General features: G+C 47.7%; 1 protein-coding gene across 1 annotated transcript in view; it reads right to left on the bottom strand.

Moving 5' to 3' along the window:
* The window catches only part of NTSR1 (neurotensin receptor 1), a 62,919-nt gene that overhangs the window by 5,340 nt on the left and 33,719 nt on the right, over positions 1-23,860 (bottom strand). The window contains exon 2 of the mRNA XM_064167704.1: positions 11,070-11,271. Coding sequence (XP_064023774.1) covers positions 11,070-11,271 — 202 coding nt within the window. The remainder of the gene's footprint in view (positions 1-11,069; positions 11,272-23,860) is intronic.

The raw sequence follows: 23,860 nt of genomic DNA, 5'->3' as shown, positions 1-23,860 counted from the left end.
CACCTCCCACTAGAACAGGATGCTCAAGGACTCATCTAACCTGGCCTTGAACACCTCCAGGGAGGGAGCAGCCACAACCTCCCTGGGCAACCTGTGCCAGTGTTTCACCACTCTCACTGCAAAGAACCCTTTCCTAACATCTAGTTTGAATCTCCCCTCTGTCAGTTTAAACCCATTCCTCCTCATCCTGTCATTACCAGACCTTGTCAATAGTCCCTCCACAGCCCTCCTGTGGGCAGATACTGGAAGGCCACTCCAAGGTCTCCTCCAAGCCTTCCTTTCTCCAAGCTGCAGAGCCCCAACTCTTGTAGCCTGTCCTCATAGCAGAGCTGCTGCAGCCCTCTCAGCATCTTTGTGACCCTCCTTTGGACTGGCTCCAACAGTTCCATGTCCTTCTTTTGCTGGGGGCTGCAGAACTGCACAGAGGAGTGCAGGTGAGGTCTGAGGAGAGCAGAGCCAAGGGGCAGAATCCCCTCCCTTGCCCTGCTGCCCACACTGCTCTTGCTGCAGCCCAGCAGAGGGTTGTGTCTGGGCTGCACTCACACTGCTGGCTCATGGTGAGCTTTTCTATCAACCCACACCCCCAGGGCCTTTTCCTCAGAGCTGTTCTCAGCCAATCCACACCCAGCCTGGATTTGGGTTAGGGATTGTGCCAACCTATAGAGGAGGTGGGCAGATGTGTTTCTCTTGAAAAACTCAGCTCAGTAGGAACAAGTCTTGCTATGGTTGCAACTCCTCATCACCATCACTCAGCCAAGAGGCACTGGGGAGGCTTCAGGCACACAACAGGGAGGGAAGTTTCTGTGTCCTGTTTTTGCAGGTGTCATCACAAGCAGGGTCATGGCCTAATTTGCACAAAGACTAAACAATTCCTGGTGTGCAGCTCTGTACTCACAGCTTTATATCTACCCCATGCCATTTTAAACATGTAACAAACAGTGGAGGTGGTTATATTCTTTTTCAGCCTGCATGGTGTATGAGAGCATAGAATCAATCAGGGTTGGAAGGGACCACAAGGAGCAGCCAGTTCCAACCCCCCTGCCATGCCCAGGGACACCCTACCTTAGATCAGGCTGCACACAGCCTCAGCCAGCCTGGCCTTAAACACCTCCAGCCATGGAGCCTCAACCACCTCCCTGGCAACCCAGTCCAGCCTCTCACCACTCTCATGCTCAACAACTTCCTCCTCACCTCCACTCTGACTCTCCCCACCTCCAGCTTTGCTCCATTCCCCCCAGTCCTGGCACTCCCTGACAGCCTAAAAAGTCCCTCCCCAGCTTTGTTGTAGCCCCCTTCAGATCCTGGAAGGCCACAAGAAGGTCACCTGGGAGCCTCCTCTGCTGCAGACTGCACAGCCCCAACTCTTTCAGGCTGTGCTCATAGCAGAGCTGCTGCAGCCCTCTGATTACTCTCGTGGCCCTGCTCTGGTCATGCTCCAGCACATCCAAAGCCCTCTCATCATAGTGGCTCCAAAAATGGATGCATTACTCCAGATGGGGTCTCAGCAGAGCGCAGCAGAGGGGGAGAATCACCTCCCTCAACCTGCTGGCCACACCTCTGCTGCAGCCCAGGCTCTGCTTGGCTTTCTGGGCTGCAAGTGCACACTGCTGGCTCCTGTTGAGCTTCTCCTCCAGCAGCACCCCCAAGCCCCTCTCCTCAGTGCTGCTCTCCAGCCACTCACTGCCCAGCCTGGATTTGTGCTTGGCATTGCTCCAACCCAGCTGCTGCATCAAGAGTGCTGCAAAAGCCATTTGCTCAATACAGTTTTAGGCAGCTGAAGGGAGCATGCTCTGGAAACAAGGCTGGAGGCTCTGTTTTCATTCTCTTGTCCGAGTGACTTCATTACTTCACTCAGAATAGTTTTGGCTGCTCTGTGGTCATTGTGAGATCAGCTATAATTCATCACTAGACAGGCTGCAGCTCTCCAGACACCGTTGAGGGAATGGATTTGACCTGTATCTGATCCTGTCCTGAGGAGCTTTGATGGCACTTTGATGGGGACAGCTTCTAAATGCCATGGGAGAAGTGGGGAAAGCCACCAGGAAACTGGAAGGGGGCACTGAATGCCTGCCTGCCTCTCACATTTCTGAGCACCTGCTTTTGTCCACCTCCAGAAATGAATTTATCTGTTGGATGGACCTTGGATTTGCCCTGCATGGAGCAGAATTGCTCCCAGGGGCCACAGGAAGGCTGATTGTCTCCAGCCTTTCCGTCTCTGTCCACCAGCATCGTGCCAATAGCCATGAGCCAACAGCACAACTCCAGTCTGTCTGCATTCCCAGTGCCTGGAGAGGATTAGCTGGATTTTCAGGCTGTGAAAGCAGCTTCCCAAATGGCTTCCAGCAGAAGTTCATTTGTATACATCAGCATTTTTGCAGGAGCCTCCACGCCCTGGCAGGTCCCAGCTGTTCACCCCTGCATGTGGCTCTTTAAGAGCAGCAGGATCTGGGTTCTTCCTACAGCCAATCTGAAGAGTTTCACACATCTGCCTGTTGAATTTACCCACATGGTAAAGGAAAGTGGTTTTCAGCTCGTAAAAGATCTCTGCTTCTGGTGCTCAGAAAACCAGAAAGAAAAAGAAGAAGCCCAAAAGATGGAGGCAGGGATCCCCAGCAGCAAATACACAGACTGAGAGAAAGATCTGCTGACCTCAGCAAACAAAGAATGAAGCCAAGTGTGGTAGCTCCTTAATATCACTCTGCAATTGAAACTCTATTAGATAAACACATAGCTGAGTGCATTGGGATCACTCCTGGTCTGATCAGGAAACCCCTCAGGAACCCCCCAGCTGGGCAGCACTTTGTGGTTCTGTGCCACAAGCCCCTGCTGTGCAGATTAGAAGCTCCTGATCTGTGTTTGTTACCCTTCACCTCTATGTTTTGATTTTATCATACAAGGGATCAGGCAGATTTCGTTAGGGTGGCAAAATCCTGCCCTGGTAGGTCATAGAATCCTAGAATCCTGGAATCACAGAATCAACCAGGTTGGAAGAGACCTCCAAGCTCAGCCAGTCCAACCTAGCACCCAGCCCTGGCCAATCAACCAGACCATGGCACCGAGTGCCCCAGCCAGGCTTGGCTTCAACACCTTCAGGCATGGTGACTCCACCACCTCCCTGGGCAGCCCACCCCAATGGAAAATCACCGTCTCTGTGAAGAACTTCCTCCTAACATCCAGCCTAGACCTCCCCTGGCTCCCCAGAGAGGTATCTGAAGTACAGGGATGTGTTAACTTCCCTCTGATACAGAATCCCAGCATGGTGGGGGTTGGAAGAGACCTCTGGAGATCATAGAGCCCAACTACCCTGCTAAAGTAGGGTCATCCCCAGCAGATGGGTTTGGAGACTCTCCAGAGAAGGAGATGGCACAGCCTCCCTGGGCAGCTTGCTCCAGAGCTCCAGAACCCTCAAAGTAAAGAAGTTTTTTTCACAGAATCACAGAACCACAGAATGTCAGGGGTTGGAAGGGACCTCCAAAGCTCATCCAGTCCAATCCCCTGCCAGAGCAGGATCACCTAGAGCAGATCACACAGGAATGCATCCAGGTGGGTTTTGAATATCTCCAGAGAGGGAGACTCCACAACTCTCCTGGGCAGCCTGTTCCAGGGTTCTGTCATGCTCACAGGGGAAAAATTCCTCCTCATGGTTAAATGAAACTTCCTATGCCTCCTTCCACCCATTGCCCCTTGTGCTGGCACTGGGCATCACCCAGCAGAGCCTGGCTCCAGCCTCCTGGCACTCACCTGCACATCTTTATAACCATTGCTGAGGTCACCTCTCAGTCTCCTCTTCTCCAAGCAGCACAGCCCCAGCTCCCTCAGGCTCTCCTCACAACAGAGATGTTCCATTCCCTTCAGCATCTTTGTGGCTCTGTGCTGGACTCTCTCAAGCAGTTCTATGTGCCTCTTGAACTGGGAGACCCAGGACAGGACACAGCAGTACCTTAAGTTTGAATGAAAGCTCCTGTGTTCTAGTTTGCACATGTTGCCCTTTGTCCTGCCTTTGGACAGCACTGGGAAGAGCCCAGACCCATACCCCTGACCCTCACCCTTTAGGTATCTATAGGCATTGAGAAGATTCCTTCTCAGGCTGCTATTCTTAAGGCTCAACAGCCTCAAGTCTCTCAGCCTTTCTTCCTCAGAGAGATACCCCAGGACTCTCAGCAACTTTATAGCCTCTGCTGGACTCTCTCCAATAGTTTCTTGTCCCTCTTAAACTGGGGAGCCCAGAATTCATCCAGAATTGGATGAAATCCTCCAGATGTGCCCTCACCTAGTATGGAATGGAAGAGTTCTTTTCTCTTTGCTGCTTTCTTGTTCCCCACTGAGCACATATTTACCAAAATCAATGAGCTGTAAAACAAATGTTGGGCAAAGTGGCTGCCAAAATGACTTTTAATTATTGTTGTCAGCCCCTAGGACATGTTCTTCAACATCAAAGGCTTGACACAGGAGTTTATTTGGTGGAGTAAGGCAGAGCAAGTCAGCCTGCTGGAGCTGAGCCCAGCAGGGGAAGGATCTAACCCAGTGGTTGATGGGCTAACTGTCCAGGATGGTGTTTGTGTGGCTGAAGCTTTCCTGCTCCTATGTTTTGAACTAAAAATAAACCAGACCCATCCCTCATTCCTAATTAATTCAATGTGGTTTTATTAGGAGCAGGACTGCTCCATGGTGCTTATGACATCGGAGCAAACTAGATGCCAAAGCTGTGGATCAGCCCAGGACTGGGGAGTGGAGAAGGGACCTGAGCAAGCTGACCTTGGTGTGCTGGGGGTGCCAGGGAATGATCATTCCACTGAGTTGTGTCTTCATTTCCCTTCTAAATCAAACTCCAAATTTAAATGTCTATTAAATCCTGCATTAGTACATCCTGTGGCTTTCTGTTTTGTCCAATAATAGCTGTATTCTCTGTCTGCTTGGACCACATCCCAAGGAAGAGAGGCAGGAGGAACACTGGAGGACAAGCCCTGGTTTGTTTATGGCACAGGAAGCCTTGTGGAGGGGAACATCCATTTTGAGTGACATCTTTTTTATTGTGCAAAAGAAGATTTAAACTGTGCCAGCCTTGATTTTTCAGGCTAAACTGGATGTGGAAGCAATCCTGGAAGTTCAATTGTATTAGATCACACTGAGTATTTTATTCTACCTTGTGTACATCCTGTGGCCAGCATCTCACAGAACTCACATTGTGCTGGCATGAACATGGTGGCCAAGAGAGCCAATGGCATCCTGGCCTGGCTCAGGAGCAGTGTGGCCAGTAGGACAAGGGAGGTTATTCTTCCCCTGTACTCAACGCTGCTCAGGCCACACCTTGAGTGCTGTGTCCAGTTCTGGGCTCCTCAATTCAAGAGAGATGTTGAGGTACTGCAAGGTGTCCAGAGGAGGGCAGTGAAGCTGGGGAGGTGCCTCCACAGCCTCTCTGGGCAGCCTGTGCCAGTGCTCTGGGACCCTTCCAGTCAAGAAGTTCCCCCACAGCCTCCTGTGCTGCAGCTTCCATCCATTGCTGCTTGTCCTATCCCAGGGAGCAGTGAGCAGAGCCTGTCCCCCACTCCTGACCCCCAGCCCTCAGATAGTTATAGACATTGATTAAATCCCCTCTCAGTCTTCTCTTCTCCAGACTAAACAACCCCAGGCCCCTCAGCCTCTCCTCATCAGGCAGTGCTCCAGTCCCCTCATCATCCTCATAGCCCTCTGTTGGATTCTCTCCAGCAGATCCCTGTCCTGCTTAAACTGGGGAGCCCAAAACTGAATGCAGTCCCCTCCCTCCACTTGCTGATCTCTTCAGAGTGAGGAGTTGCCTGGTCTGTAGTGATCCATCTGAGCAACATCTCTCAGCCTTTCCTGCAGTCCACCTCATCAGGGACCAAGTGTCTCTGATGCTGTCTGAGGAGCACAGGCTCCAGCTGGTACCCATAGTGTCTATGACAGTGTTATGGGGCTCATGTCAGGGATTTGCTTTAATGCTTCTTTCTGCAGAAACAGCCCTTGCCTCTACAAAGCTCCTGGGGTTTATAAACTCATTTAGTTGATGCCATTCCAAGAGCAGCTCTCATAAAGGGGAGCAAGTGTCACCATGCTGTTTGAGATGAGAAGGGGTAAAAGCTGGGGCAAGTGGGGATGTTGCTGGCACTGCCCAGCTAAACCTGAAGGCACTGTTTATATTACCATGGTGCTCCACCTGAGAGGTCACCGACAGTATTTACACCAGTGGGCATCAAAGCAGAGATTATGGAACTGGAAGGGTGGGTATGAGCCTAGTAAAAACAAGGCTGCTCATGCTGGTATTTGGGTCACAAGGCTGCAGAAGAAAGGATTGCCATAAAAGTCAGTAACAACCAGTGAAGACTGGGAACAGGCAGTACACACCAGTTAACACTCAGGAGGAGCAACTGGGAATAGCAATGGGCCTGGGAAGCCCTCAACTCCTTTAGACACCATGGAAAACTATGCAGTATTTTGTAGTTACAGTTCCTCTCTGCTCTGTACCTGCTCCAGTGCCTCAATGCCCTTCTTGGAGAGAGGGGCTCACAACTCAACACAGTATTCAAGGTGCTTTGGAGGCTAGATATGGAATCTCCTGTTCTTCTTACCAGCTTCAAGGCTCTTTCTATGTGCTAAGATCAAATATACCCAAACTGGCATGCTCTGCATCTCCTCTCTTCTTTCCCCTCCAGTTTTGAGTGCCACTTGTCCTTTGTTCCTCTTGGACTGATTTCTTCTCACTGGAGAGACCCTGAGGCTGTGTTTGTTACATGCTTCTGCAGTGACTGAGGTCCTGGCCAAACTTGATGTTTAAAAACACATCAGTTAAGCTTTTTAAACACTCACACTGAGGGGCTTTAACACCTGGAAAATCTGCTTGCTGGCCATGGCCAGCCCTAGATTTGTCTTCAGAGATGCAGCAACAGGAGGCTGGATCAGATCAGAGATGGTCTGCCAGGCTGAGCTGCGGTGCCAGCAAGGGGACATGTCTTGGGAGAGAAAAAAGTCTTCTTGTCACAGGAGCTGCAACCTGCTCCTCGAGGGGGTGTTTACAGAGCACTCTGATACCACTCTCTTTCTGTCCCTTGGCAGGCTGGAAAGTAAATCCATCCATACAAACATTTCTGGGAAAGATATATAACTTTTAGGTGGCTGATTTATCTTCCCAAATTTCACTGTGACACTTCAGCTGTTAAACTCAGCTTCTGCTCATGCTTAGTGTCACAGGGGTTCTGCTGAAATCCACTTGGAGTTCAGAATCAGAATTAGTCAGGCTGGAAAAGGCCTTCAAGGTCATCGAGTCCAGCTCATCACCTAACACCTTCTAATTAGCTAACCCATGGCACTAAGTGCCTCATCCAGCCTCCTTTTAAACACCTCCAGGGATGGTGACTCCCTGGGCAGCTCATTCCAGTGCCAATCAGCCTTTTGTTAAGGATAAAAATTGCCACTAATTTAGCTCCTTTCTTGCAAAAGAAATGATTCCTGGACAAACCTGATTGCCTTAGAATATGGGAATGACAACATAGAACTGCTTGGAACATCAGTGAGGAGAAATGAATCACCTCCTCAGAACTCTTTTTTGTCCAGGAGGGGAATTATTAATGCATTAATTAACAAACTGCAGGCTGCAGGGGTGCTTCATTAATACTTGGCCTCTAGTATTCCTTGAAGAGATGCAGAGATCTCCAAATCATCCCTGGAGGTGTTGAAGCAAAGCCTGGATGAGGCACTTAGTGCCATGGTCTGGTTGATTGGGCAGGGCTGGGTGCTAGGTTGGACTGGCTGAGCTTGGAGCTCTCTTCCAACCCCGTTGATTCTATGATTCTATGATTTTATGATCATTTAGAAACCCTTAGCTCTTCAGTGAAAACAACCACATGCTTTGACTTCATCTAGAAAGCATCTCACTGAGGTGTCACCCTGCCAGCTGTGGAAGACTGAATGATATTCTTTTAATTAGTTAAACCTCTCTAAGTGTGTTCACTAATTAGTTAAACCTCTCTAAATGTGTTCACTAAGCAGCTTCTGTAACAAAGCAAGTGCTACCTGGAACTGATTACTTTTTAATTGGCTTAGCCAACATCCAGCCAGGGATCTGCAAAGCCTCCCCTGGACGTCCATCAATTTGTCTCAATGCTGTTATCAGAGCTCAGCTGTGCCATTCAATAACTCCTTCCTTCCACCCATGTCAGGAACTGGTCTGAAAGGCCACCAGGGAGGTGCTGAGGGTTGCTCAGAGGGGAATGGGCTGCAGGCTGGTGTATTGATGAGGACAATTAGTCCATGTCACCAAACCATCCCCCTTCAAGCTGATGTTTTGGCCAAACAGTGCTTCCAGCTGGAGTCATACTGAAACATGCCCTGATTTTTGAGCAGCTGTTTGGAAACATGATGCTGAGGTGGAGAAGATTTATAGTGTCTCTATCTAGGTGCAGTATGCAATGGTCTGGGCAGTGCACATGAGGTTTTACCAGGTAAAGACTGCTTATTCTGAAGGGTGGGTGGATTTAAGAAGCTACCAAATGATTGGCATATCAGGCTATGCAATTAGAGAGTATTAACACTTCTGTGAAGCCTCAGACAGTGTTCAAGAGCCTCAGCTCCCCAGCACTGCAATACAGCCAAGGAATAGCAATGAAAATTGGAAGTGGTTTGTAACTGGAGAAACAGAAGGAATATTGGAGGGCTGAAGGAGGGTAGGAAATCTCTTGGCAGGAGATATGTTTCAGCACTGGTGCAAACAGTGCCCTGTCAGCCTCACAAAAGAACTGGGAAGATGCCAGCACTTGGAGCTCTTTGGATTCTCTCACCTGGTGAATGCTGACAGCAGAGAGGGAACTACAGTCAGAAATCACATGCTGGAGAATTAATGAGGTGGTTCCCAGGCAGCAGGGCTGACACCTTCCTTCTTCCTGATCTCTCTAATGAGTCAGACAGAGCCAAGAGAACACAAATGCTACCAAAGAGGAGGAGAATGATGCTGTGGGTGTTTTGGGTGAAGTTGTTAGCCTGACTCCTCTTAGCTTCTACTTCAATGTAAATAAAGACAAAATCTCCACAGAGCTGGAGGAAGGAAGGAAGGAAGGAGTTTGCTGTTTTGCTTTCATCCAACAGCTCTCAGCACCATGCTCTGCAAACATTTCATTTCTGAGCCCTAGCTTTACAAGTTCTGACACAATCCACCCTTAAAACAAACCCAAGCCCTCTCTCTTCTTCAGACTGAAGATCACTTTTGGAAGTGGAAACTACTTCAGCCTTCACAAAGCTCTGATTTTGTGCCAGCAGTTTTATTAGCACAGACAATTTTTCTTCTCCTTCTATAAACTAGCCCAGAAAGTGCACATGAGTTTGGCTGCTGTGGATCTCAGGATAAATCATCTATGTCCTTGTGTATTTTTTGCTGCTTTTCAGACAGCTCAGAGGCCTGATAGGTTAAAAAAAAAAAGAAACCCCACAGTTTGTGAGGAAGAGATGACAAAAGGAAATGTGAATCAAGCACCTCCAGTAATCAAATGCCTCTGGAAGATGAAATGGAGCAGGATTTCAGTCATACTTGCTAGATAATAAAAGCTTGTCTGCACGATATGCTGAATCACAGGCAGAACTGAGGGAGGCTTTCTTATCTGCTGGACATTCCTCAGCCCAGAAAGGCTGTGTGGGGCAGCAGACAGGATGGAAGACAGGGATGTCAGCCAGAGGGACCTGGACAGGCTGCAGAGGTGGGCAAAGCCAACCTCAGGAGGTTCAACAAGACCAAGTGCAAGGTCCTGCATCTGGGTCGAGGCAATGCCAAGCACAAATCTGGGCTGGGCAGGGAGTGGCTGGAGAGCAGCCCTGAGGAGAGGGACTTGGGGGTGCTGCTGGAGGAGAAGCTCAGCAGGAGCCAGCAGTGTGCACTTGCAGCCCAGAAAGCCAAGCAGAGCCTGGGCTGCAGCAGCAGAAGTGTGGCCAGCAGGGCCAGGGAGGGGATTCTCCCCTTCTACTCTGCTCTGGTGAGACCCCACCTGAAGTACTGCATCCAGTTCTGGAGTCCCTGAGACAAAAGGGCTATGGATGTGCTGGAGAGTGTCCAGAGCAGGGCCAGGAGGATGCTCAGAGGGCTGCAGCAGCTCTGCTGTGAGCACAGACTGAAAGAGTTGGAGTTATTCAGTCTGGAGAAGAGGAGGCTCCCAGGTGACCTTCTTGTAGCCTTCCAGGATCTGAAGGGGGCCTACAACAAAGCTGGGGAGGGACTTTTTAGGCTGCCAGGGAGTGAGAGGACTGGGGGGAATGGAACAAAGGTGGAGGTGGGAGATTCAGCCTGGCCATGAGGAGGAAGTTGTTGAGCATGAGAGTGGTGAGAGCCTGGAATATCTGTACACCAGTGCTCCTGGTGCCACACCTGACCCACTTCTGCATCATTTCAAGCTCCTAACTGGAGCCTTTGCTTTTGCAAACTTCTTTTCTCAGCTTTTGCAGTATGTTAGAAAAGCAAAACTTTGTCTGGAGAAGAAGAAGAACATTAAGCTTGTTGTTCAGACAAAGAAGGGCTGTTCTGCAGTGCTACAGCTGAGATGTGGATCTCTTGGTGAGGGAAGATGTTCTGCCAGCACCCAGTGCTCTGGGAATGGCAAGTGTACATACAGGCTTCTCTCTTATTATTCATGAAGGGCTCTCTCTTCTTGGCATTAAAGGAGCATACAATACTAAAAGGAGAGGTGTGAGAAGTTGTAGCCCAAGTGAGAAAAGGCAGCTTCTCACTCAATGGCAGAAGGCAAAAGCATTACAAACCAGAAAAGGATCACAGGGACTCAAGGGACCAGCACTGCCCTGTCCTGTCAGCAAGGAACAGATGGAGAAAGAAAGAACTAAGAGAGGAAGCAAACTTATTCTCCCAAACTTGAAGCTTGGAGGCAAGACCTGGACACTGTTGGTGAATGTCAGTGCTTGGGGGCAATTCAGATTTCCAAAAAGAGATGCTTTTAATGTAATAAAAACCTGCTTTGGGTGAAAGTCTTTACCAGCTTCAACCTCTCAGTCTTCTACTGCTATTCACTGAGTCAGTGGTAGCCAGTTCCATGCTAAATTTGGCTAAGGTGGGTACTTACGTAGGACCCTCACGCCGTGCTTCAAGGCTTGCACCCGACTGGGCTCCATGGACATGCTGAGCATCGTCTGCTGCCCCCCGATGGTGCAGACCTGGTTTTCCTGGGCAGCCTGCTTGAACATGACTATCAGCTGGTTGGCAATGATGGTGTTGAGCACAGAAATGACCACCATGGGGAACACGAAGGAGATGAAAGTGTTGACCTGCAGGGGAGAGACAGCGCATGGTCAAGAGACAAGAAGGCTCAGAGGAGGAGGAGATGCTGTTTTCTCTCTCACAGCACCAAACAGCCTGCAGTGGAAGTCTTTTCCCTTCTTCTCTGTTGACTTTGGCTTTGGAGGGTTTATTGCACAGAGGGAAAACTCAACCCCCACTGACATATGCTCATTCACATGGCTCAATGCTCCTAAAAAGGCAAATTCACTCCCATCCAATGATGCTCTCTTCTGCTTTGCAGTGCACTTCATTGCCAGAAACGTCTCAACCCAAACATGCCATTGATCTTTTCATCTCCTGAACAGCAGGATGCTTCCTAGCTTTCATTATGCATACTGTGACTTCTAAATAACAGCTTGTTACTATGTTTTTTCTTTATTATGAGCACTCCTTGGGATCTTTTCAACTTTCTTAGTTTGTTTCTTTTTCCTCCCTCCCTGCCCTTTCTTTGTAGATTTAATGACAGCATTTTGTTCTCTTGTAACCAAATTATTCAATAAACCTTGTGCCTTAAAGGATTAAAATTGATCAGAATAAACAAGTGGAAGTTGTAATGGTTTCAGTGCAAGTTATTTGATTACTACAGTTTTGATAAAATTAAATGGAGGATCAAATTAAGCAGCGATTGAATCAAGTGGAAGTCACTGCTTGCACCAAATGAATGTGGGAAAGCTTTGGGAGGGCTTCATGGGGGTGTCTAGAAACACTACTGGAGGTGAACTTCACAGCCCAGGGAAATGGAGACATGTGCAGGATTTGTTGCGTGGCTGTGGCAAGGTGGCTCTGGAGGGATGGTGAATGATTGTGTTCTGATGGTGAGAGGCTGTGGTGGGTTGGTGAGGGATGTGGTGGGATGGTGAAGTGCTCTGATGGGATGTGAGGGGCTGTGGTGGGTTGGTGAGGGATGTGGTGGGATGGTGAAGTGCTCTGATGGGATGTGAAGGGCTGTGGTGGGATGGTGATGGGTGTAGTGGGATGGTGAAGTGCTCTGATGGGATGTGAGGGGGTGTGCTGGGATGCTGAGTGCCAGTGGTGTGACAATGAGGTGCTATGATCACCCTCTCTGCATCAAGGAGGGGCCGGGTGCCTGCAGGGCTCATCCTTTGGCTGTGTGGCTCAGGAGAAGACTCAGCACACCTCTGAGCATCAAGGAGAATTGAACAGTGTCAGCAAATCACCGTGGAAGCAGTGTTGTTAGCAGCAATAAAATGACAAAAAGCTAAAACTACTAAACACAAGAGGGACCTTTGCCCAGGGGCAGGGTTACAAGGCAGGATGACTTCTCCCCCAGGGAGCTACTTCTGTTGCATCTCAGTGCTCTGAAACACAGCTGCAGCCCTGCACCCCAAGCCAACTCCACGTCCCTCTGCAGACTGCAAACCCAAGGAAGCCTAATCCACACATGGGGGCTCCATCTGCTCAGATGGAGACATCTCTTCTCCACCCACTCAGCCCCAGAGGGCCATCACCTCAGCGTGCAAGCATTTGCTATACACACACAGTATCTAGTACAGATGTGTGGTGCTTTTGCCCAGGAGGCATTCAGAAATGCCAGAGATGAACAGAAAGATGGAGAAAGAGTCCAACCACGTCCCCAAGATGCTACAAGGGATCCATAAAAGGAAGAAACAAGAAGCACATAAGCATATGGAGTGCAGGTGCACTGGCAATCAGAACTTTGGTTTCTTTATTCCTTAGTTTGAGAAAGATGCAGCTCCTCTTTGGGTGAAGACAGGCAGTGGTATTGTTGCCAGAGGTTTCTTTAGATGCATCAAGCCTCTATTCAGCTTTGCACTCCAGAGCTCAATGTGTTTAGCGAGAGTTACCAGCTGGGTTTCCTCTCTTGCAACCCACATGGTGAGAACATCATCTCTCCTTTGTGCTGGCAATAATAATAGAGCTCCTCTGCAGACCGAGGACATTCTTCGATATACACCACCGATACAAGCTGCTAATGGCCTCTTTTGTTACACATATAGCAGCTTTCAAAGCTTCTCAAAGATTCTGCAGCCTCCTGCATATATGGAAGAGTTTGGAGCCACTGTGAGATGCTAAGGAGTATCATTAAGCAGCAGGACCAAGTTCTCAGCTGAAGGAAAACCACTTGGTTTCACTGACAGAGTAATTTGTGCTTGTAAAGAGCCTGCTTCACTTAGAACACAAAAATTTCCACCTAAACATAAGAAAAATCTTCATTACTTCTCGACTGAGCAGTGGCCCAGGCTTTCCTGAGGGTTTGTGGAGTCTCCTGTGGAGAGATCCCAACCCATCTGGACATTGGGATCCTGGGCAATCTGCTCAAGGTGACCCTGCTTTATCATGGAATCAACCAGGTTGGAAGAGATCTCCAAGATCATCCAGTCCCTTCTTTTGCCATTAGCAACAGGGGTTGGACTGGATGATCCCCAGAGGTCTTTTCCAACATCCATCATGCTGGGATTTTGGATTTTAACCTTCACAAAGAATCTGGGTTGGGCTGAAACACACAGGAGTGAAGTGACTTGCTCAAAGTTATTGAGTCAGAAACAAGCCCTATAATTCCCCATATCTGCATCCTTAGCTGCTGATGCTCCTCCCTTACTGCTGAACAATGTTTGCACAGCAGCAAAAGCAAACAGCTCTGGAAATGCTTCACTTCATCACCTGAGCTTTAGAGTTTCTTGGCTTTCATCCAGAAGCTTCATCTTAGCTATTTGAGTCTTGCCTAATATAACTGAGCAAGACTCAAGAAGTCTTTTCTGAGCTTTCTTTCAATCCTTAATTCCTTCCATAATTGTCTTGTGCAGTCCTTAAAGAGCCTGGGAAATTGTCTAGCAGTGGAAGTTCCCTTTTAGCATTGACTTTCCACTTATGAATTGTTACAGTGAAAGTGTGACAATTGCCTGCTTTCTAGCAAAGGGTTTATTTAAAGACTTTTCTTTTCAATGCCTTTGTTTGTACCAAAACTCTTCATAGAGTTAAAAAAGAAAAGGAAAAAAAAAATCAATATTTTCCCCAGAAACAGAAGGTTTTCATTTGTGGAAAGAATTATTTGCAAAGGCAAACTCTTGAGGACCATGAAGGCTAGGGAAAACAAATCCTCCCCCCTGCAAACCCCCCTCACCTTTTCTGGTGAGCTGCTTGCTGAGTTGTGTAAGTCTGGTGCCCAAGACACAGTGCATGTCAGTACAGTGACACTTCATCTCCACACTGCTGGAGCTGATGCCTCTAACACCTCTCCAAAGCTAGTGGAAAGTTTTTTCTCCTACCCTGCTTCAAGAGGAGCTGGTCTGGAATTCCAGGACTAGATGCTCAAAGGTCTTTCAGAGTAGGAAGAGTTGGATGGGTGTTTAATGGGATCTACTGCAGCATCAGTGGGATGAAAGTGACTATGGGTGTCAGAGAACATCTGTGGGATCCTTTGGGTCCTTAGATTGCTTTACTGCTATGTTTGGGTGTTAGTCTCTTCTTCCTACTATCAGGTGATAGGAACTGTCCCTTCCAGCACTGTGACACTCAGAGACCTGAAACATCCTTCTTTGGCTGAGCTGTGCAGGATGGTGATAACCTGGATGATGCTGAGGGTGGCATCTCAGCAGAAATCTCTGCCTAGAAGGCATCTCCTTTAAGTCCCCACAAAGGGATCACTTGATGGATGCAAATCACAGAATCATGGAATCAAGCAGGTTGGAAGAGACCTCCAAGATCATCCAGTCCAACCTATCCCCCAGCCCTATCCAGTCAACTAGACCTTGGTACTAAGCAGACACCCTCTGTGACTCACTCTGTCCTCTGAGATACAACACATTCCCAGTCCCCCAAGGTAGTGATGTTGACCTTCCCATCCCCATCTTGGTGGCCCTGAAGGCCCTGCCATGCCCAGACATTGAACCTCCCTGGTTCTCTAACAGGGGCACACTTTTCATCCCAGCTTCCTCTCAGCCCTCTAAACCACAGATGATTTTGATTCCAGCTGAAACATGAAGCATTAACATCACACAGGGTTTTTCAAGACAGAACCAGGACTGGGGCCTCATGAGAAGACAAATAGAAGTTTATGGAAATGAAGCCACAGTTCTGGAAGGGAAAAAACTGCAGCAATCAGCCTCTCTTGGTCAGCTCAACCAAATCTGAGTCTGGCTGGGACCAGAGAATACAGCATGATGTGAGTTTTCTTCCTCCTTCCAAAGAGGGGCATGGGAGAGACACAGAAAGAGAACAGAGGACTCAAGTGACAGAAAAGCAGAAGCTAGCTCGTGGGTTTGTGACTCTTTCTGTATCTTTGATAGAGAAGCCTGCTCCCCTGGCTCTGCTGAGCTCCACACTGACGTGATTTGCCTTTGCCAAGTTGTCCCTCAGATGCTCTGGCTGCTGTGGTTTCCCTGGGTTACCACTGAAAGCAGACATCAGCTCACTCACGATGGTGATGGAAAAGATGAGCACAGAACTTCATGTAGGGACTCCCTGGAGAGCTCAGATGAGTTCTGTGCATCAGAAGTCTGGTGAAGGTTTATTCTTTTGTGCTCCAGTGGAACTTCTGGAGGGCTCAGGAGCTGCTTTGGAAGAGGGTGGGGTTTTCATTCTTCCTACAAGCCCAGACTTACATGTATCTGAGGAGGAGGGGAAATATTGCACCTGCTAAAGGCATTTAGTGGTCTCCTTTGCTCCCAGCAAAACTCAGTTGCCTGAGCCATCACAAGTTGGCTATTCCTGTGGCACATCAGCACATGGCTTCAAGAACTGGTACAGAATCATAGAATCAACCAGGTTGGAAGAGACCTCCAAGATCATCCAGTCCAACCTAGCACCCAGTCCTATCCAGTCATCTAGGCCATGATAGTGGCAATGGTAGTGTTTGTAGAGACTTCACAAGCACTTAAAGGTAAAAGCTTAGGCTAAAGGCTCTTCCTGGAGATAGAACAGCAAATTAAACACCTCCACTGGATGTGTTTATAATAAAAAGAGTCCAGAATCAAACCTATTGATAATATCTTCATGGTAAGAGTTGTGATGAGAAAATGTTCCCTTGTGAGATTGGAAGAGATTTCTGAACTTATATCTTCTGTTTTCCCACAAGTTAGCTTTTGTCTTTTGCTAAGCAATAAAGCCTCAGAGACCAAATGAAGTGCAAGATGCTGTTCCAGCAGCAGCATAGTGAGGTTCACCTTGTCACTGCAAACCCACCAAGCTGGGATCCTTGGAGCTAGCAAGAGCAAGACCCTTGGAGTGGACATGGGAAGAGATGAGATTTAGGGATGATTTTAGGTCTGGATTATGACAGCAGTTTTGTGTCAGACACAAGAGATGTTCCTTCATTGCCTGATAAATGAGGTGAGAGCAGATCCAGATTCATGATCCCTTCAGGTCTCTGGAGATATGGCCCCTTCCAGCTGGCATGCTCAGAGCAGATTTTCTTTCATAGAATCATAGAATCAACCAGGCTGGAAGAGAGCTCCAAGCTCATCCAGTCCAACCCAGCACCCAGCCTTGCCCAATCAACCAGACTATGGCACTAAGTGTCTCATTCAGTCTTTGCTTCAACACCTCCAGGCACAGTGACTCCACCACCTCCCTGGGCAGCCCATTCCAATGCCAATCACTCTCTCTGACAACAACTTCCTACTCACATCCAGCCTAGACCTCCCCCAGCACAACTTGAGACTGTGTCCCCTTGTTCTGTTGCTGCTTGCCTGGCAGCAGAGCCCAACCCCACCTGGCTACAGCCTCTCTTCAAGTAGATGTAGACAGCAATGAGCTCTGCCCTGAGCCTCCTCTGCTGTGAAATGCTCTGAAATGATGCCAGTGTTTCCACTTTCTACTGGGGAGGACTATTAGGGTAGAGACTCTTCTCTGGTCCAGGCATCCCCCAAGAAACTCAACAGGAGATTTGTCTTCGGTGGTTTTTTCCATCTCAGGAAAGCATCTCAGAATGAGATTTGTCTTCAGTGGTTTCCTGGAAGTGATGATGGAGAGGGCTGAGGATGGGAAGTAAAACTATGGCCAGCAGGGTGAGGGAGGTGATTCTCCCCCTCTACTGTGCTCTGCTGAGACCCCACCTGGAGTACTGCATCCAGTTCTGGAGCCACTATGATGAGAGGGGTGTGGAGATGCTGGAGCATGTCCAGAGCAGGGCCAGGAGGATGCTCAGAGGACTGCAGCAGCTCTGCTGTGAGCACAAACTGAAAGAGTTGGAGCTGTGCAGGCTGGAGAAGAGGAGGCTCCCAGGTGACCTTCTTGTGGCCTTCCAGGATCTGAAGAGGGCCTCCAACAAAGCTGGGGAGGGACTTTTTAGGCTCTCAGGGAGTGACAGGACTGGGGAGAATGGAGCAAAGCTGGAGATAGGGAGATTCAGCCTGGATGTGAGGAGGAAGTTGTTCCATATGAGAATGGTGAGAGGCTGGAATGGGTTGCCCAGGGAGGTTGGTTGAGGCCCCATCCTTGGAGGTGTTTAAGGCCAGGCTGGCTGAGGCTGTGAGCAGCCTGCTCTAGGGTAGGGTGTCCCTGGCCATGGTAGGAGGGTTGGAACTAGATGATCCTTGTGGTCCCTTCCAACCCTGACTGATTCTATGAGTCTATGATTTGTGCTTTTCAGCAGATCAATGAAAGCACCTAGCTGGGATGCAACACTCTACCACCTTCTGGTTCACCTCATTTCCAATGGACATGACCAAAGAAAAGCATAAATTGTCCTCCCCCTGAGTGTGGAGGCAGCATTGTTAGTGCCTGTCAATCAGAAGAGCACATTCTGATACATCAACATTTAGCTGCCAAAAATACCCACCCTTCTTTGACTGAATGTGCTTCACCAAATTACCACTCCTCTCATTCAGGGGCTGGAATTAGCAGGGGCTTTTAAGCACCCAGTGGATAATTTCAGCCTTTATTAAGCCCAGTGCCACATTTCCTGGAGACATGAAGCTGCAGGAGACAAAGCAGGCATGGGAAAGGCACAGGACACTGGCATGGTGAAATGAGCATTTGGCAGTGATGTTCACAGGATGGAGCTGATGAAAAATCCAAAGGCTTGGGGTTGGGTTTCTCTTTCTTTTTTTTTCCTCCCCAGTAAATTAATTAGCATCTAATTAAACCCCATCTTCAGATAGCTTTCCAAACTCCCATGCCAAGCATCCATTTGATATCAGCTAAATGCCATTCCTCAGATATTAGAGGGCAGGAGAGGTCTGTGTTTGGGAGTGATGGAAGAAAACAACTGCTTTTGTAGCTGGAGCCTGGTAGAGAGAGGAAGGTGAAAGCTGCCAGGCTGCAGCCTAGGAAGGAAATTGAGCTCTTCTGAGCATTTGTGGGGAATTTTACTTATTTCAGAGCATATTATTTCAGAGTTCAGGTTTTAATAGAAGAAAACCCCCAAAACTTTCCAGTCTCTCTTCTCTCAGATGATTCATTTAAGAAATATCTAAATTAAACCTGCAGGAGGAAGCTTAAAAGAGCAGAGAAGTGAGAGAACAAACTAAGGAGCCTGAAATGTATATCTAACAGAAGTGGGGACCTGTTCTGCAGGATATGGGCACTGGTCCTTATCTCAGATAAGGTGGTGGAGTTACCATCCCTGGAGGTGTTGAAGCAAAGCCTGGATGAGACACTTAGTGCCATGGTCTGGTTGATTGGGCAGGGCTGGGTGCTAGGCTGGACTGGATGATCTTGGAGCTCTCTTCCATCCTGGTTGATTCTATGATCTGCAAACTTACTACTAATAGTTTTTATACTTGAATCAAGGTCATCAATAAAGATGTTAAACAGGAGTGGACCCAGTGCAATCCCTGAGGACCACTACTAGTAGCCAGCCAGCAACTGTATTTAACTCCACTGACCACCCCTATCTGGGCTTTCCTCTCCAGCCAGTGCTTTACCCAGGAGACAGCATGCTCAGACAAGCCATGAGCAGCAAACTTGTCTGCAAGAATTGTGAGGGGAGCAGTGAGTCTATGATCCAAGGTAACAGAGCAGGAAGATTGTGCACTTCTTCAATCTCATCTCAAAGAGCTCCCTGTTCATCTCTGGGAGCTGCAAGAACAGCCCAGAGAGCCAAGCAGCACCTTCACTCTCTCCCAGCAAGGCTTTTCCAGAAGTGTTAAATATCAAGGCCAGATTTTAGATAAAGGTCCTGATGATGTGGTATCAAAATGTGCAATCAGCTCAAGCTACAGAAGAGAACCTTGTAGATGGGACACAGCTGCAATGGATGGCAGCCACAAGCAGCTGCCACAAGCAGCAATGTGAGGCAGAGCCTGATCTAGCCAGAGATCCAAGCAGGACAGCAAATGTGGGTCACTCAGTGGGAAAGAGAGCAAAGAAAAGCCCCAACCACAGGCATGTGCTGCCCAATCCATCTCTGGTTAAACAACTCAGCAAGTTGTGGGGCTTGAACTGGCCAAGCTTTTGTGGTTTAGACCTCTGCAGGAGTCCCATTTCATTTGTGTTTTGGACAGGGTCTGGGAATAGAGCTGCAGGTACTGTTGGTTGGGTGAAAAAAGGGAGCCTACAACTCTCAGGTGGAGCTGATGGATGCTCCTAAGCCACCAAGCCCTGTCCCCATGATGCTGCTGCCCTGCAGCCATTAATATCAATGAGACTGGTCATTAATTGCATGGCAGTGACCAGCAAACATCCCTCCTGACAATTCCATTTACTGGCTTTATTCCTGGAAAGAAAAACCCTCAAAAGACAACTTAGAAGAAGCTATAGAAGGCTTGTGCAGGAGCTCTGGTTGCTTGCTTCTGTTACAATCCTAGAATAGAATCATAGAATCAGTCAGGGCTGGAAGGGACCACAAGGATCAGCTAGTTCCAACCCCCCTGCCATGGGCAGGGACATCCCACAGTACATCAGGCTGCCTAGAGCCTCATCCAGCCTGATCTTAAACACTTCCATTTCAGGGTTGGCATTGGTAGATGTTTGTATCAGAAGTTAGGTGTTTGTATCAGAAGTTAGGTGTTTGTATCAGAAGTTTGAAGTTCCCAGCAGGGGTTAGATGTTCCTATCAGAAGCTAGATGTTCCTATCAGAAGTTAGTTGTTTGTATCAGAAGTTTGATGTTTGTATCAGAAGTTAGGTGTTTCTATCAGAAGCTAGATGTTCCTATCAGAAGTTTGATGTTCCTATCAGAAGTTAGATGTTCCTATCAGAAGTTTGATGTTCCTATCAGAAGTTTGATGTTCCTATCAGAAGTTAGATGTTCCTATCAGAAGTTTGATGTTCCTATCAGAAGTTTGATGTTCCTATCAGAAGTTTGATGTTCCTATCAGAAGTTTGATGTTCCTATCAGAAGTTTGATGTTCCTATCAGAAGTTAGATGTTCCTATCAGAAGTTTGATGTTCCTATCAGAAGTTTGATGTTCCTATCAGAAGCTAGATGTTTCTATCAGAAGTTAGATGTTCCTATCAGAAGCTAGATGTTTCTATCAGAAGTTAGATGTTCCTATCAGAAGTTTGATGTTCCTATCAGAAGCTAGATGTTCCTATCAGAAGCTAGATGTTCCTATCAGAAGTTAGATGTTCCTATCAGAAGCTAGATGTTCCTATCAGAAGTTTGATGTTCCTATCAGAAGTTTGATGTTCCTATCAGAAGTTAGATGCTCCTACCAGAAGTTAGATGTTCTTATCAGAAGTTTGATGTTCCTATCAGAAGCTAGATGTTCCTACCAGAAGTTAGATGTTCCTACCAGAAGTTAGATGTTCCTATCAGAAGCTAGATGTTCCTACCAGAAGTTAGATGTTCCTATCAGAAGCTAGATGTTCCTACCAGAAGTTAGATGTTCCTATCAGAAGCTAGATGTTCCTATCAGAAGCTAGATGTTCCTATGAGAAGCTAGATGTTCCTATCAGAAGCTAGATGTTCCTATGAGAAGCTAGATGTTCCTACCAGAAGTTAGATGTTCCTACCAGAAGTTAGATGTTCCTATCAGAAGCTAGATGTTCCTACCAGAAGTTAGATGTTCCTATCAGAAGCTAGATGTTCCTATCAGAAGTTAGATGTTCCTATCAGAAGCTAGATGTTCCTATCAGAAGTTAGATGTTCCTATCAGAAGTTAGATGTTCCTATCAGAAGCTAGATGTTCCTATCAGAAGCTAGATGTTCCTATCAGAAGCTAGATGTTCCTACCAGAAGTTAGATGTTCCTATCAGAAGCTAGATGTTCCTATCAGAAGCTAGATGTTCCTATCAGAAGCTAGATGTTCCTACCAGAAGTTAGATGTTCCTATCAGAAGCTAGATGTTCCTATCAGAAGCTAGATGTTCCTACCAGAAGTTAGATGTTCCTACCAGAAGTTAGATGTTCCTACCAGAAGTTAGATGTTCCTATCAGAAGCTAGATGTTCCTATCAGAAGTTAGATGTTCCTATCAGAAGTTAGATGTTCCTATCAGAAGCTAGATGTTCCTATCAGAAGTTAGATGTTCCTATCAGAAGCTAGATGTTCCTATCAGAAGCTAGATGTTCCTACCAGAAGTTAGATGTTCCTATCAGAAGCTAGATGTTCCTATCAGAAGTTAGATGTTCCTATCAGAAGTTAGATGTTCCTATCAGAAGCTAGATGTTCCTATCAGAAGTTAGATGTTCCTATCAGAAGCTACATGTTCCTATCAGAAGTTAGATGTTCCTATCAGAAGCTAGATGTTTCTATCAGAAGTTAGGTGTTTGTACCAGAAGCTAGATGTTCCTATCAGAAGTTAGATGTTCCTATCAGAAGCTAGATGTTTCTGTCAGAAGTTAGGTGTTTGTATCAGAAGGAAATGGGTGTTAACCACAAGACTCATGGTGACAGTCTGTGCTCTACATCGAGAGCTGCAAAGTGCAGGTACCTGCACCTTACTGCAAAAAAGGGACTTGGTCAGTACATCCAGGGACCACTGGCAGGCTGGTGGTCTCCTCCTCTCCTCTGTGCTGGCTGTCTGCTTCTGGTGCTGTCTCCAGCTGGCCAACACCAGACATAAACTCTTCCAAAGGGCTCTAGCATTGAGATCAGGCGGAGGATCTGCTTAAACTCTGCTTCCATTAGCATTTTGTGTTTGCTGCAGAGCAGAGATGTTTTCCTGGGCACATGCCTCCCCTCTTCAGATCCATGGCCAGCATGAAAGAATGACCAGTCACTGTGGATTAAGATATTAACAATAAGCAATATGTGGCATTTCCAAGCCTTTGTGTGGTCCCACACTGATGAGCTATAATGGGGATGCAGAGCAGCTAATGATCTTGAGAAGTTTAATTAATCACTTACTCTGCAGGAGTTAATCAGATACAGACCAGATGGAAATAAATTGCCTACTGACAAAGAAAAAACCCCAGAATCCTTCATATCTCTGTGGCAAAAAAATTGAACCAGCTTCTCCATTCATAAATCTCTCTCCATGGAGAAAACATTTGTTCATAGGAAACAGCATCTGATGCAGAACAACTTAAATGAGGTTCTTGCTTGTGATGGGATGGCAAAGATGTCAATGCTGAATAATGGTGGCACTCCTGAGCTTGACTAGATGCCAGAAGAGATCATTTAAGCTCATTTCTATGCATAGTTACAACCCTGTGGCCCAAAGTGGTTTCAGATTTATGATTAGTAATAGCAAAAAGGTGTGATTCATGCAGAGGTGTTTGATAGAAAGCTTGTTACTCTTAATTGTACACCAGGGTGATACCTAAGTATTGAACTCCTTGGGGATCTCAGAGCTATTAATTACCTTGCTAAATACCAGGGAACCTTCATTATAACTGGGCATAAGAGAAAATCCATGATCCAGTGGAGAACAGTGACAAGTGGAGTCTCTCAGGGATCGACCCTGGGACCAGTATTGTTTAACATCTTTGTCAGTGCCATGGACAGAGGCACTGAGAGCAGCCTCAGCAAGTTTTCTGATGACACCAAGCTGTGTGGTGTGTCTGACAGCTGGAGGGAAAGGATCCAGCCAGGGAGATCTGGACAGGCTGAAGAGGTGGGCACAAACCAACCTCATGAAGTTCAACAAGACCAAGTGTGAGGTCCTGCATCTGGGTCGAGGCAATCCTAAGTACCAATATAGGCTGGGCAGTGACTGGCTGGAGAGCAGCCCTGAGTAGAGGGACTTGGGGGTGCTGGTGGATGAGAAGCTCAATATGAGGTGTCAGTGAGCTCTTGCATCCCGGAAAGCCAATCAGAGCCTGGGCTGCATCAAGAGAAGTGTGGCCAGCAGGGTGAGGGAAGGACACAGCCTCAAGCTACACCAGGGGAAATTTAGGCTTGAGGTGAGGAGAAAGTTCTTCCCTGAGAGAGTCATTGGACACTGGAATGGGCTGCCCGGGGAGGTGGTGGAGTCGCCATCCCTGGAGCTGTTCAAGGCAGGACTGAATGTGGCACTTGGTGCCATGGTCTGGCCTTGAGCTCCATGGTAAAGGGTTGGACTTGATGATCTATGAGGTCTCTTCCAACCTTGGTGATACTGTGATCTTTCCCCTCTACTGTGCTCTGGTGAGACCTCACCTGGAGTACTGCATCTAATTCTGGAGATCCTGTTACAAGAAGGATGTGGAGATGCTGGAGCATGTCCAGGGAAGGGCCAGGCAACCAGCAACAGAACAAGGGGACACAGTCTCAAGTTGTTCCAGGAGAGG

The sequence above is a fragment of the Pogoniulus pusillus genome, chromosome 29, assembly GCF_015220805.1.
Source record: "Pogoniulus pusillus isolate bPogPus1 chromosome 29, bPogPus1.pri, whole genome shotgun sequence".
Lineage (NCBI taxonomy): Eukaryota > Metazoa > Chordata > Aves > Piciformes > Lybiidae > Pogoniulus > Pogoniulus pusillus.
Note: the sequence above shows the minus strand (reverse complement) of the source record. Positions and strands in the feature narration are given on the sequence as shown.